Source organism: Erpetoichthys calabaricus, chromosome 9 (assembly GCF_900747795.2).
Source record: "Erpetoichthys calabaricus chromosome 9, fErpCal1.3, whole genome shotgun sequence".
NCBI classification, from domain to species: domain Eukaryota; kingdom Metazoa; phylum Chordata; class Cladistia; order Polypteriformes; family Polypteridae; genus Erpetoichthys; species Erpetoichthys calabaricus.
In genome coordinates, this window is record NC_041402.2 from 144,591,734 (window position 1) to 144,606,914 (window position 15,181).

A 15,181-nucleotide genomic window follows, 5' to 3' on the forward strand; every position below is an offset into this window, starting at 1 on the left:
GAGCTGCACCTTTTCAGTTTAAGTAAAAGGAGACTATGAGGTTGCATGATTGAAGTGTTTACAGTTATGCAGAGATTTAGCAGATTGAGACTTTCTTTAAAATTAGTTAAGCAAGAATACAGGGACACAGCTGGAAAATTGTTCAGGTTTAATTTCACACAAACATTAGGAAGTTTTCTTCACACAGAGACCAGTAGACATATGAAATTAGTTACCAATTAGTGTAATAGACAGTATGATTTTAGGCGCTAGATTTGATGCTTTTTTGAAAGAATTAAGTGGATAGGACTGATGAGCTTTGTTGGGCTGAATGGCCTGTTCTCATCTAGATTGTTTTAACATTACTTGGACCCACTGGGGAGAGAGTGGAGTGCAACCTAAAAAGCTAGCCCAAGAGAAAATAAAATAAAAAGAGAAGTGACAGTGGGGATCACATGACACTTGTCTCTGAATTACCTAAGGATAAACCTAGGTCACTGCAGGCCTAATAGAGCTAGCTCCCACCAACTGGAAGCAGGCTTATAGAACTCCATACAAAAAACAATCTCAGATACTACAAACAGTGATGTTTTTCTAGATAAATTATATGAAATAAAGGATATAAAACTGACAAAAATGGTGGAGACTAATTTGAGGGTTGTTATAAACATTTTAATAATAAGTACAATTACTGATTTTGTATAGCATATTGTAATTCTGTGCTCCACTGGCCCTTACAATGCAGAAATTACCCTCTCAAAATGATATTAAATATATAGTAAAGAGTTTATCAAAACTGTAACTAATGGGCAGAAATTGAACAGTCACGTTTGTGACTTAAAGTTATATGTTAAGAAGATGTTGCTTAAAAATCAAATGTAACCTTGGGAGTGCTCATTTTGTGTAGATCAAACTTTCTAACGTTTGCGTGAAATCTACCCTTAACAAGTTATTTTAAGTTCTTATTGAAGAACATAAAGTAACAACTATTGAACCCACCATTTTAATTTCTTTCATAGTTTTAAAAACTTCAGCCTTGTCACCTTATAAACTGATAAGGTTCAATCCTAGATTAAACTGAGAACTTCATCAAATTCTCAATTTCTTAGTTATTCCATTGTTCACACATTATTTTGGGCAATGTGGGCAAATTAAGTCCATAGGACTGCTAGCAGAGGTTGCAATCCACTATGGTCTTTGCAATTCAGGCTTAACAGGCCATCACATAGCAATAGCTAGAAGTTCAAATGCTGTCATAATTACACATCTATTTGTTAAATTATACTACCATTGAAAGAATGACTTTTTCACTACTCCATCAGCATATGTACAAATCATTACACACTCAACGTGTCCATTTAAATATTTGTGTTTATAATGTATTTATCTATCGCTGTACTAGAAACAGAAAAATAAACAATAGTCTGTTGATTGTAACATGACTTTATTGTAATATTCCTTTTCTAAAAATAAATGGTTTCTTTTATAAAAAAAAGTATGAATTTTTTCATAATGTTGTATAATTTAAAATAACATTAACTGTATATTGTGGCAGTAGTTGTGTTATATTACCAATAAAAAGTACCAACAGTCCCATTTTTATCTTATATTCAGGTCATCATAAGCATAACAGATGAGCCCAGCGCTGTTGAAAAATGCTACAGTAGCTGAAACATATGAAATGGAAGTAGACAGAAAAGTTTAAGGATTCATTAGATCTATTTTAGTTTCCCTACTAGGCTAATAGAACAATAAAGGCCATCATGGTTATTTTGCTTCATCTGTTGTATAACCATTTGGCTGGTATCTGTACTCATGTGAGGATCTTGTTTGTAGTCTTGTCATCTGCTTTAATGCCATATAGCCTCAACGTACCCTATGAAAGATTTCAACTTGGACTTATAAACAGTTGTTAGTCAGAGATTCTGTCCTTTTTTTGGGTTGTTCATTTTTACCAAAATGGACAACAAAAAACAGCAGAAAACAAATAAATCATAAATAGTAATCAGTAGTTTACAAAGGAAAATAATAAGATAAAAGAAAGCCTCCTATTGGTGCCCACCCAACCAAATAATTGATGCCAGAGCAAGCCAATGAGAGAGGTGCAACCCACCCAGCACGTCCTAATGCACAGATATTAAGGAGTAAGTGAATGATGGTGACCGCAAGTAATCCAGCATTGGACCAGTCACGCTATAGATTGTCATTTAGCAATGTTGGCACTCATTAATCCTAGTAGCGGAGGACTTCCAGCGCAGTAAAGAAGGAGAAAGAGTTCCAGCACAACACTAGCATTATCTTATCAGTGACTGTACCAAGAGAGAACAGCCTCCTTTGGATGAAATTGATAGAAAGAGTAAAGAGGTAAATAAGGCAATTAACTGAAACAGAAGATGAATTTCGATAAGTGGAACAATAGACAGAAGGTTAGCTATAGAAGACCCAAAGAAAAACAATGTTTGAAATTCCTAGAACATATTTTAAAAGTTCATGGGGTATTTGCAGAACAACAGTGTCCTTAAGGTGTTTTTACTTCTATGGACACTAATGGTTCTTTACAAATCTTTACACTAATGACTATCATAACAGTTTTGGAAATAGACTAATCTTAAAATATTCTGAGGCGTCTGTTATTGAAAATCTACTTAATAAAAACAAAAAAGTATCCATCCAGTGGTAAAATGATTTTGTTACATCGTATCATGAGTATTTTGGAATGTTACAGTTGAAAAGGTAATAATGATTGATTTTAGAAGGAACAACATTAGCTAACAAGAAACAATAATCAAAGACCAGGAAGTATGGATTGTTGAAGGTTATACATATCTTGGGACAATCATTGACTGAAAACTAACTTTTAATCAAAATACAGACGCAGTCTACAAAAAAGGCACAACAACACCTCTTTTGTCTGTGAAACTAAGTTTCTCTCTTTTTAATATTCTTCTTAGGAGTTTGAAGTTATGTTCTGCTGACTTGGTTTGGAAAACTTAATGTTAGCAACAATAATAGGAGCAATCAAAATGTAAAGTGAAGCAGTAAAATAACAAGGTCCCCACAGTCAAATCTGATAGACATATTTAATAAGCCTGTGGAAAACAGAGTGCATGCACTCAGACAGAACTCACCTGCTATATCTATCATTCTGGTTGACACCATCAGGTCACGTGTGGCACTTTTCAAGGATAAAAAGCAACTGGTTTAAATACTCCTTTATCTCAGCAGCAATTAATGTAACTAATAACTTTACTTTAATAAATATCCACAGGCTTAACATGTGGGCTGAACAGTATTCAGGCTTGTCATTCACTAGTCATTTTTGATTTTTGGTTTGTTTAATATGTATTTTTAATATGTAAGATCTGATATTATACTAAAAGAATTTTGTTTAATGCTATTATTTATTTGAACAAAGCTATTTTTGATTGCTGAGTACTTGATTGCTATGTTTTTAATGTGACGCCTTATTCTCCCCTGCTGACAAACAACAATTCCTTCTTGGGACAATACATTTGAATGGACTTGCTTATGTTATGGGTTTAAACCATTTAAAGCATCTGCATTGTTTCATGCATTGACATTGCTTTCCTCCTGGTTAGGCATTTTCCCCGTAAACCCTCAAAATATATTCTCGGTATTAGAAAACTAATTCTATTTGCGTGTACTATACTAAAAGTATCTAGTGGGCAAAATGGCATTAAAGTCGACCGAGTTTTCACTCCTGAAATGAATGAGGCCTGCCTTACTTTGCCTTTCAATTACAACAGTGAAATGAAAGGAAAATAAATAAGATGAATGACAATTTCTAAAATTGGGTAACTGAAAAATTGTATTAGTATGTACTTATTTTCCACGAAGTTACCGGTAAATTCATTAAAAGTATCATGGAATGCTGAGAATGCTAATGGGCTTCTGGGAAATATACAAAATGCATTTAAAAATACTGGTGCAAACAATTCTTGAAACAAATTATTTATTATTAAACATTAAACAAATTATAATTATTAAACACTGAACAAATCTGAGCCAATGTTTTAATATAAAAGGCAGATTAATGAAAAGTATTTGTCAGTTTTTAACAGTGAAATAAACACCGAAACTTCCATGTGCTTTTATGACAGATGGTAGACATTACATATTACTCCCGTATGCTTAGGCTAGTGTGCAATACTTGCAAAGAAAAGGAAACAGATAAATAAATAATTACCAAAGCACTGAAGTTATACTTTATTTTGCCATTTCACATAAGGATCATTTAGCTAATCAGTTTCACATACCATCTAACACCAAACACTAATGTATGTCATTTTGCTTTTAATGCTTTATATAATTTAACAGAAAATTGAAACAGTCCAAAAATAACCATATTTGTTTCAAACAAATGCTGAGAGTGTTCAAAGATCACTTTTTTTCATTTGCCATAACCCTGCTTTTTGGAGGCACTGTTACAGTGAATTTAATTAATATATTGTAAAATGTCAATTTAAGCAGTCCCATATATTTCAAACATTTTATTTGTTCCTCTATAGTAAATTATTATGGAATGTCAAAAATAAAAAAGCAAAACAAATATCAGTATGTAACTATTCTATTTGTTTTTGCTTTCATTTAGTTATTTCTAACATTAAAGAAATAAATGTTATAAATAACCCGGTCCCCTTTGATTATAATTAAATTTAATGTCTATATCAAATAAATACTATTATGTTTGTTTGAATTTAAATGAATGAAAATTATTTAACATTTGTCTCTAGCACAGTATTCTTTTGCTCTCCAAAGATGAAATGAGTTCGTTTTCAGCCGTCGAGATGCCATAGCTACATTTCACTTGTACAGTTGGTAAGAATAGCTTATTGGCTGTTTATGTTATTCTTTGTTTTGGTTGCTCCCAAATGTGATTCCTGCTTTCTTATTATATATATATATATATATATATATATATACATATATATATATATATATATATATATATATATAATATATATATATTTTATTAATTTTGCATAATGTTGTAAGGATTAATGTGGTACCCATAACGCCAAAAAGTGGCGGAGAGGGACATATTAGTTTGCTCAATTTCATAAAATATTATGACAAAAGTTATCTATCTATCTATCTATCTATCTATCTATCTATCTATCTATCTATCTATCTATCTATCTATCTATCTATCGAATTTTAAATTTTATAACCACCATAGACTAAGAGACAGTTTGTATATTTATTTATTAATTTAGTAAACAATTGCTTATTTGCATTACTTGCTATGAAGTTGTTTGTCTTGTGCTCTAATATGCTAATAATAATATTATTATTATAATATACAAAATGATTGTCTTTTTACATACACTCTTTTAGTACTGATAAAATACAATGCAAGAAAAAGAAATTCATCTTTTTTATGTTAAAAGTGTAATGCTTTAAATTATATTAAACTGAGATACTTTTTTTTCAAATGTTAAAAACTAAAGTATTCATTCTTCATGATGAAAGACATGTCAATCTCTTTTCAAGGAAAATACAACATAATATCACATAAATAATCTTGATCATTTCCCACATACCAGTGGATTTTTCAAGGTCACATGTATCCGTGAAAAGTGGAAATGGAACTTGCAGCCTTGAATTGGGCTGGCACCTTAACCACATTCATCAGGTTTTATCTGTGATTATTTACTGGTTATTGAGAACAATTACAATAAACATAAAGCTAATTACTTTAAGATATAGAAATGTGTAATTTTCAAAAAAAAGAGAAGGCTCTTGTGCTGAGAATGCAAGGTCAAAAGTTTACATTTTATTAAGCACTGTGTTAGTTATTATCATGTTTTGACATTTACACACCATAAGTAATGTGCAACATAAGCAGCACATTTCAAAGAAAGTACATTATTTATAAAGCAGAAACCAATTGTAAAATGTTTTAAGTTTAATAAACTAACAGGTTAAACAATTCTCAATTTTTGCATTATTGTAAACTGACACTTACCAGTTTCCATAATGATTTTTTAAAGGGATGACAGTGGTGTGCTGCAGAAGGGACTCTTTACAAAATTATTTAGTTGCTCCTTCTAAATGATTTTCCAGCTAGAAGCACGGAAAACACACATTGTACCGGAAAACAACTAAATACAGCTGTAAGGAAGTTTTCTGAATATTTGTCATTTTATACCATTGATGTGCTGGTGAAGAAGTGACCTTTGCCAATTTGCTTACATGCAAATATCTGCTAGGACGTTTCTTCAGTATTTGCATCCACATTGTAGTGAAAAGCAGCACAGATCTTTTCCAGAAGGGGCTCATAATTAACAGATGTGCTTTACATTGAATTGAATTGATTATCTATTTGTGTAAAATATATAAAATATTTAAAAATTCCACCCTCAAATGACCAAAGAACAATCTGAGAGAACATTCTCATTTATGTTTGCTGCAACACTATTGTACAGAAAAGAGACACAATGCCATTTTCTATATATGTATAGTTTCAATTTGATATACAACCAATGACATGTGCAAGGCAGGACAAACAAAAGTATCCATCCACCCTGTACATTATTGGACTTTTGTTTTACAGTCTACAATAGCAAGAGTCACCTGCAAGGAACAGAACCTTTATGCCACCATCTGTCACAGGTCAGGAATAACTTCAGATAGTATTTTCTTATTCATCTACCTGCATCCATAATTTCTTTCGATTAACCATTCTATAATACGTGGTAGAGTCAGGATTAATATTTGGTCATGAATATAAACTATTCACAGCTCAGAAGGTATGAAGACACATGGCACTAACAGTTAAAAATTCTGCCAAGCCATTCTTTTAGAATGTCGATTGCTCAACCTCTAATACCAATCAATCCATCCTATCTTCCAAAGCAAAATGATCCTACAAATTGGGTTCTCTCTGCACACTCAAGGGGTAGTTTGTTGATTGTTTTCTGCCTTTTTAATCAGAGATCAATTGTGGATTCAATTCTGGATTAAAGATATCTCAATACTTAATTAGTAGATAACTCTACTATATGCCAGTACAGTACAATACCATTCAAAGAAACACACCTGAGAAGTGAGAGTGTGGACATGTATTTGTATTTAATGCAATGGACTCATTTCGTTCTCTGACAAACTGAAACATTTGCTATTTCTTTTGTATTTTTCTTACATCATAGTAGTATTTAGGCCATTTAATTAGATAAACATGATCATTTTTCTATGATAAAATAATAAAATGTTTTCAAACCCACTTTAATTAAAGCCAGAAACTTTCCTGGCAATAATCAACTCTGGACAGAACACCAGTCCAGGACAAATTTCTGCATTTACAAAAGGGATTATTTAAAATTGCCTATTAATAGCATGTACATTTTTGGGGTTTGTGAGGTAAATGTAAGTACTCAGAGTAAAACCCATGCACATAGGAGATGAGATTTAAACACAAGGTGCTCAGTGAGGCAGTAGTGCTAACCACTTTCCCATCTTGTATGCTACAATAAAATAGGAAAAAAAAAACCTCACCGTAATACTCTCAAATTAGGTTTTAAAGTAACTGACACATAACTGTCAATTTTAATGATAAAAGATCACTATTGTTTTCATTTGTTCTGTAAATGATAGTATATAGTTTTTAACTAGTGCCTCATCTTATACATTTATTACTGTACTACTGACTCAGTGATTATTATGGTGTTGCAAAGGACAGGACATCCTTATTATATCGATATATTTATCCAATTTTTGTAGTTTACTTAATCCATCTTAAATCTGAATCCACTACATATTAATACCAGTCCAATAAAGGGTAGAGTCACATATACACAATATATACAGTATCCAGACTTGCTTTACTTACTGTACCACAAGTATTTGGAATGTGGGAGAAAACAAGAGCATAGCACATGGTGTCAGGCTTATGTTGGGATTTTCATATGCCCCCTGGTGGGAGCAATACAGGTAAAGTTTGTTCCAATTATTGATATCACTATAAGCTGCAGATAAGAAACTTTTAACTGTTAACTGTGTTATCATTTTTGTGCCTAACAAATTCTTAGACACACCAGAGTTTGCCCAGAAATAGGTAATGCTTACTAATACCTTAGTTTTATTCAGACACTTCAACTGATCACATGGAAAACATATATCTAGAAGGTTAAGACTGAGAGGAATGGTCTCCATCTGAATTTGTATCCTTTATTAATTCCCAAGAGGAAACTGTCTTTACGCATTACCTTTGGGGGTCAAAGGGCAGAGGGCATTGTACTGTGCCCCTGGAGCAATTCTCATGTTAAAGGCCCTATTTAAAAGCTCACTGGAGTAGGATCTCTTCTGGCAGAAACCAGACTTGAACTGGCAACCTTCCAGATGCCAATGCAGATCCATAGCATCAGAGCCACCACTCCGCCCTTCTGATGCATAATTATTAGAATCCCTTTGATGCTGAATCATTATTAGTTTTCTATATTAGTTATGTATTATTTATAATAACCACCACATTTTGAACACAGGACTTCTTCAAGTTTTGCAAAGTACCTAGAAACCCGTGACCAAAAGGTCAATAATATACTTTGTAGTTACATCATGTGAAATGGGGCTTTCATTTCTGAACACTCTGATAAAGATATTCTGAGCTATCATCTTATCACAATTTGTTGGTGAACTGGCTCAGACTAGCAGAATATCTATTGAACAGACCTAGGAGACCCAAACAGGAAGTGTGGGTGCACAGGTACTAGGAACAGCAAGTGGGTGCCTTTCTGTGGGAGAACCCTCAGCTTCAGAAGAGCTATTCCTATATATTGGCAGGGATCAATGACATGGAGATGGAATTTACCCAGTTGAAAGCCTCAGTAGTACAGGATTCAACAAGGGGCTCCTTATGATAGATAGATAGATAGATAGATAGATAGATAGATAGATAGATAGATAGATAGATAGATAGATAGATAGATAGATAGATAGATAGATAGATAGATAGATAGATAGATAGATAGATAGATAGATAGATAGATAGATAGATAGATAGATAGATAGATAGATAGATAGATAGATAGATAGATAGATAGATAGATAGATACTTTATTAATCCCAAGGGGAAATTCACATACTCCAGCAGCAGCATACTGATAAAGACAATATTAAAATAAAGAGTGATAACAATGCAGGTATACAGACAGACAATATCTTTGTATAATGTTAACGTTTACCCCCCGGGTGGAATTGAAGAGTCGCATAGTGTGGGGGAGGAACAATCTCCTCAGTCTGTCAGTGGAGCAGGACAGTGATAGCAGTCTGTCGCTGAAGCTGCTCCTCTATCTGGAGATTATACTGTTTAGTGGATGCAGTGGATTCTCCATGATTGACAGGAGCCTGCTCAGTGCCCGTCGCTCTGCCACAGATGTCAAACTGTCCAGCTCCATGCCTACAATAGAGTCTGCCTTCCTCGCCAGTTTGTCCAGGCGTGAGGTGTCTCTCTTCTTTATGCTGCCTCCCCAGCACACCACCGCGTAGAAGAGGGCGCTCGCCACAACCGTCTGGTGAAACATCTGCAGCATCTTATTGCAGATGTTGAAGGACGCCAGCCTTCTAAGGAAGTATAGTCGGCTCTGTCCTTTCTTACACAGAGCATCAGTATTGGCAGTCAAGTCCAATTTATCATCCAGCTGCACTCCCAGGTACTTATAGGTCTGCACCCTCTGTACACAGTCACCTCTGATGATCATGGGGTCCATGAGGGGCCTGGGCCTCCTAAAATCCACCACCAGCTCCTTGGTTTTGCTGGTGTTCAGTTGTAGGTGGTTTGAGTCGCACCATTTAACAAAGTCCTTGATTAGGTTCCTGTACTCCTCCTCCTGCCCACTCCTGATGCAGCCCACGATAGCAGCGTCGTCAGCGAACTTTTGCACGTGGCAGGACTCCGAGTTGTATTGGAAGTCCGATGTATATAGGCTGAACAGGACCGGAGAAAGTACAGTCCCCTGCTGTGCTCCTGTGTTGCTGACCACAATGTCAGACCTGCAGTTCCCGAGATGCACATACTGAGGTCTGTCTTTAAGATAGTCCACGATCCATGCTACCAGGTATGAATATGAATCTACTCCCATCTCTGTCAGCTTGACCCTAAGGAGCAGAGGTTGGATGGTGTTGAAGGAGCTAGAGAAGTCCAGAAACATAATTCTTACAGCACCACTGCCTCTGTCCAAGTGGGAGAGGGATCGGTGTAGCATATAGATGATGGCATACTCCACTCCCACCTTCTCCTGGTATGCGAACTGCAGAGGGTCGAGGGCGTGGCGGACCTGTGGCCTCAAGTGGTGAAGCAGCAGCCGCTCCATGGTCTTCATCACATGTGACGTGAGAGAGACAGGCCGGAAATCATTCAGCTCACCTGGATGTGATACCTTTGGGACTGGGGTGATGCAAAATGTTTTCCAAAGCCTCGGGACTCTCCCCTCTTCCAGGCTCAGGTTGAAGATGCGCTGTAGAGGACTCCCCAGCTCCAACGCAAAGGCCTTCAGCAGTCGTGGCGATACTCCATCTGGACCCACTGCTTTGCTGGCACGAAGTCTCCTCAGCTCTCTGCTTACCTGGGCTGCTGTAATTGTGGGTTGGGGTAAATTCTCACCTATGCTGGTATCAGCAGAAGGATGGGTGGAGGGTGCAGTACTCCGAGGTGAGAGTGGGTTATGGTGGTCAAACCTGTTAAAAAAGTTGTTCATCTGGTTTGCTCTCTCCACGTCTCTCTCGATGGTGGCACCCCGTTTCGAGCTGCAGCCAGTGATGATCTTCATCCCATCCCACACTTCCTTCATGCTGTTATTCTGCAACTTCTGCTCCAGCTTTCTCCTGTACTGCTCCTTCGCTGCCCTGAGCTGGACTCAGAGTTCCTTCTGCACGCGCTTGAGCTCATGCTGATCACCGCCTTTAAAAGCCCTTTTCTTCTGGTTCAAAAGGCCCTTGATGTCACTTGTTATCCATGGCTTGTTGTTAGCATAGCAGCATACTGTTCTTACTGGAACTACAATGTCCATACAGAAGTTGATATAGTCAGTAGTGCAGTCAACAACCTCCTCAATGTTCTCACTATATAATCCCTGCAGGATATTCCAGTCCGTAGTTCCAAAGCAGTCTCTCAGAGCCTGCTCTGCCTCAGGGGACCACTTCCTGAATGAGCGTGTGGTTGTAGGTAGCTCCCTCACTCTTGGTTTGTAGTGAGGCTGAAGCAGAACCAGGTTATGATCTGCTTTCCCATGCGCAGGCAGGGGGGTGGCGCTGTATGCGCCTTTAACGTTTGCATACAGTAGGTCAATAGTCCTATTTCCCCGGGTGTTACAATCCACATACTGGGAGAAGGCAGGTAATGTTTTGTCCAGCGTCACATGGTTAAAGTCTCCAGCGATTAGCACAAGCGCCTCGGGGTGCTGCGTTTGCAGTATAGCAACAGCAGAATGGATGATGTAACTCGCTATCTCCACGTTCGCCCGAGGTGAGATGTAAACAATAGCAACAATGACGTGTCCAAACTCTCTGGGCAAGTAATAGGGATGCAGGCTTACGGCCAACAGTTCGATGTCCCTGCAGCAAGTGGAGATTTTAACATTAACATGTCCAGAGTTGCACCATCTTGTATTGACACAGAGTGCAAGTCCTCCTCCTTTGTGCTTCCTGGAGGTACTTGCGTCTCTGTCCGCTCTAACTGTGCTAAACCCAGGTAGCTCCACGTTAGCATTTGGGATGTTAGTTATTAGCCACGTTTCACCAAAACACAATAAACTGCATTCTCTGTAGGTCCTGACATTTTTCATCAGCGCAGCCAGTTCGTCGATTTTATTTGGTAGTGAGTTCACATTTCCCAGGATCACTGAAGGCACCGAAGGTTTGTAGCACCACTTTCTCGCTAAACGCTTGGCTTTTATCTTAGCACTGTCTCTGCTGCCGCAATACCACCTTCTTACCTCGTCAAGTAAATAGGGAACCACACCGGCGCGGGCATTTGTTCTCGGAGCTTGAAGTTGACTACTTGAATAAACGAGTCTCGGTGTGTAAAAATCCATGTCCAAGTAGTAAAAAGTAAAAAGTGTCCAGGGAACAAGTCCACATAAAAGAAAGTGGTAGGAGTGAACAGTGAAATAGAGAAAAAGGTAGAAAAATAAAGTCATACACGGAGCTGCTGGAATGGCTGCCACTCACGATGGCGCCTGAATCATATATGCTTATGGTAATAACCCTAGAACCTTCTGTGGGGAACATATGGTGTTACCTCAAGGGTTCCCAATTTTCACTGTCAGGTTTCTGACGGTTCAGTGTAGGCAATGGATTTCTCTAAGTATGTGTCCTGTCTCTTCTCTGGTTTGTGGTTTTCAAGGACAGAATATCAATGATGAACAAGGATTGGACAGTATTCATTTTGTTGCCCTAAGAATATATCTCTACCTTTTGCAGGTGTTGATTCATTTTGACTTGCACAATAGAATGCATTGCAGCAGGGTATGATGAGGTTGGAATGAGAATCAGCACCTTCAAGTCTGAGGTCATGGTCCTCTGCTGTAATAGAGTGGCTTGTTCTCTTGGGGTTAAGGATAAGCAGCTACTCCAAACAGAGGAACTAGGGGTCACATTCACAAATGAGGGCAGAGGTGATTTTGTGGTAACCAATTAACCAGTACAGTGTTGGCAGTTTTGTAGCTGTTCTGCCAGGCAATAGTGATGAAGTGGAAGTCCTCAGACAAAACTTTTCATTTACCAGTCAGACCACAACCCCTTCATAACATATGGTGATTGAAAAAAGATACAAGTGCCCAAAATTAGGTTCCTTTATAGGGCTGTTGGCATACTTTCCATGATATGTTCAGGAGCTCAGCAATACAGCAGGACCTTAGAGTGCAACTGCTACATCTTTGGATAGAAAAGGCCAGTTGAGGAGGTTGAGGTATTTGATTATGCCTACCAGTGAAGGACAACAAGGCACAGTCCACTGTGAGAAGAAGCAGGGGTAGACCTAAAACAAGCTGAGTGGGTTAGATGATGATAGGCTTGTCTTGACACCCATCTCAGTGTGTTGCTACCACGAGCCTCATCAGGATAAGCAGAGTAATCTCATGGATAACGTGAAATATATAAGGTTATGCTATGTAAATAATATCATTAATATTTTTGCTTACAAAAACTAAATAATATTATTCAGGTAATACTGTAGTCATAATTTTAAAGATAGGATTTCATTACATCACAATAAATTGCTGAAATCTTTTCCCGTGAGTAGTTTTGATGGGCAAAGTATGACAAACCATTTTCTCAGTGAATATGCTGTATTTGCCAGTGACCTAGTTTGCTCGATAGTTTCCTCAAAATTCACTGTGTGGTTGGCTTAAACTAACATTTTTTCCCCTCAGCCCAGTCATGCTTTGCAAGGCCATTGTGACATTACAGAGCTCTAGCAGACATAATGTTGAGCTGCATCCATGCATGTATGATGTCTCTACCCAATCAGTATTTTCATTTGAAGGATACATAAGCTGATTGTAATGAGAATATTATGAGTACTGCCACCAATTATGCTGAATAACACTGACCCCTGTGCCCTGGCAGTGCAATGCCACATGCCTAATTTGCATACATAATTATCCATGTGCTGCAGCTATAATCCAAACAAACCTTAACGCTAGAATTACTAGAATTCCACCTGCAGCAAAAGTCACTTCAATACATATGTACTGTGTCAGCATGCCCTTGTTGATCAAACAGAGGAAGCACTGCAGTCTACTTGTGACTTTACGTTGTAAGAAGATAAGTAAATGAATCATCGTAAATTCCATTTAATCTGGCTTTTATATAAGTAACATATAAATATTTTTTGTATAAAGACCATCAGAAAATATAATCACAAACAGGACTTTGCATGATACGTTGGCGAGTTCTGTAAGTCCTCCTTTTTCTTTGAAGGACAGGTGTGGCGCAGACTGACTGGCAGGATGACGCCCGACCTGTTGCTGCATCCAAATGGTGCCATCTTTCACCTTTACGCCTGGTGCAGCTGCTTTGTTCTTATATGTGAGTGGACGTTTCTTGCGGGGAGAGCTTCTGTTCTCTTTATTCTGATGTAGAACCCTCGTCCTCATCTGAGTTCACCTCTGCTGTAGCACACACACACACACACACACGTACGTACGTACGCACGCACACACACGCACGTACGTACGCACGCACACACACGTACGTACGTACGTACACACACACATGTACACACACACGTACACACACACGTACACGTACACACACACACACACGTACGTACGTACACACACGTACGTACGTACACACACACACATACACACACACGTACGTACGTACACACACACGTACGTACGTACACACACACACATACACACACACGTACGTACACACACACACGTACGTACGTACACACACACGTACGTACGTACGCACACACACACGTAAGTACGTACGTACACACACACACACACACGTACGTACACACACACACACACGTACACACACACACGTACGTACGCACACACGTACACACACACGTACACGTACACACACACACGTACGTACGTACACACACACACGTACGTACGTACACACATACACACATACACACACACGTACGTACGTACACACACACACGTACGTACGTACGTACACACACGTACATACGTACACACACACATTCTATAATAGTAAGAATAACAGCAGCTCATTACTCAAAACTGAGGCATCTGGGATCGAACTATGAATGTCTTGATTACTAGTCAATAGTTGTTACCGCTGAACCGCCAAAGTGGTCATATTAAGAGTGTGTCAATGTCACACCCTAATGCAAGTTCTTTTTCTGCAGTTATATTCTTGAATAAAAGCGCACTTGTTTTGCAATACTTGTACCTTTTATGAAAGTGTTTATTTAATACTTGGACGTCAGGCGCATTGTACACTTCATGTCTACATTTTGTCAATTATTACTAAAACATGAAAAATATTATTGTTTTAACATTGTGTTTACATAGATTGTTGTAGACACGGAACACACATGAAATGCATGTATTCCAAATAACAATATATTATTTATTCCATACAACTCCAGGCATCTCACACGCAGGTAAACAGACTTGAGCTGAGAGAACTTTCTTTGGTGGGGTGATGGGATATCAGGGTGCTTGGTGTTTTTGCTGATCGACACGTTTAC

General features: G+C 37.8%; 1 protein-coding gene across 1 annotated transcript in view; it reads right to left on the minus strand.

The window, feature by feature from the left end:
- si:ch211-213d14.1 (POU domain class 2-associating factor 2) overlaps positions 1-6,115 on the minus strand; it is a 58,532-nt gene extending 52,417 nt beyond the window's left edge. The window contains exon 1 of the mRNA XM_028810292.2: positions 5,969-6,115. Coding sequence (XP_028666125.1) covers positions 5,969-5,978 — 10 coding nt within the window. The 5' untranslated portion in view covers positions 5,979-6,115. The remainder of the gene's footprint in view (positions 1-5,968) is intronic.
- Positions 6,116-15,181: the final 9,066 nt, after the last annotated feature.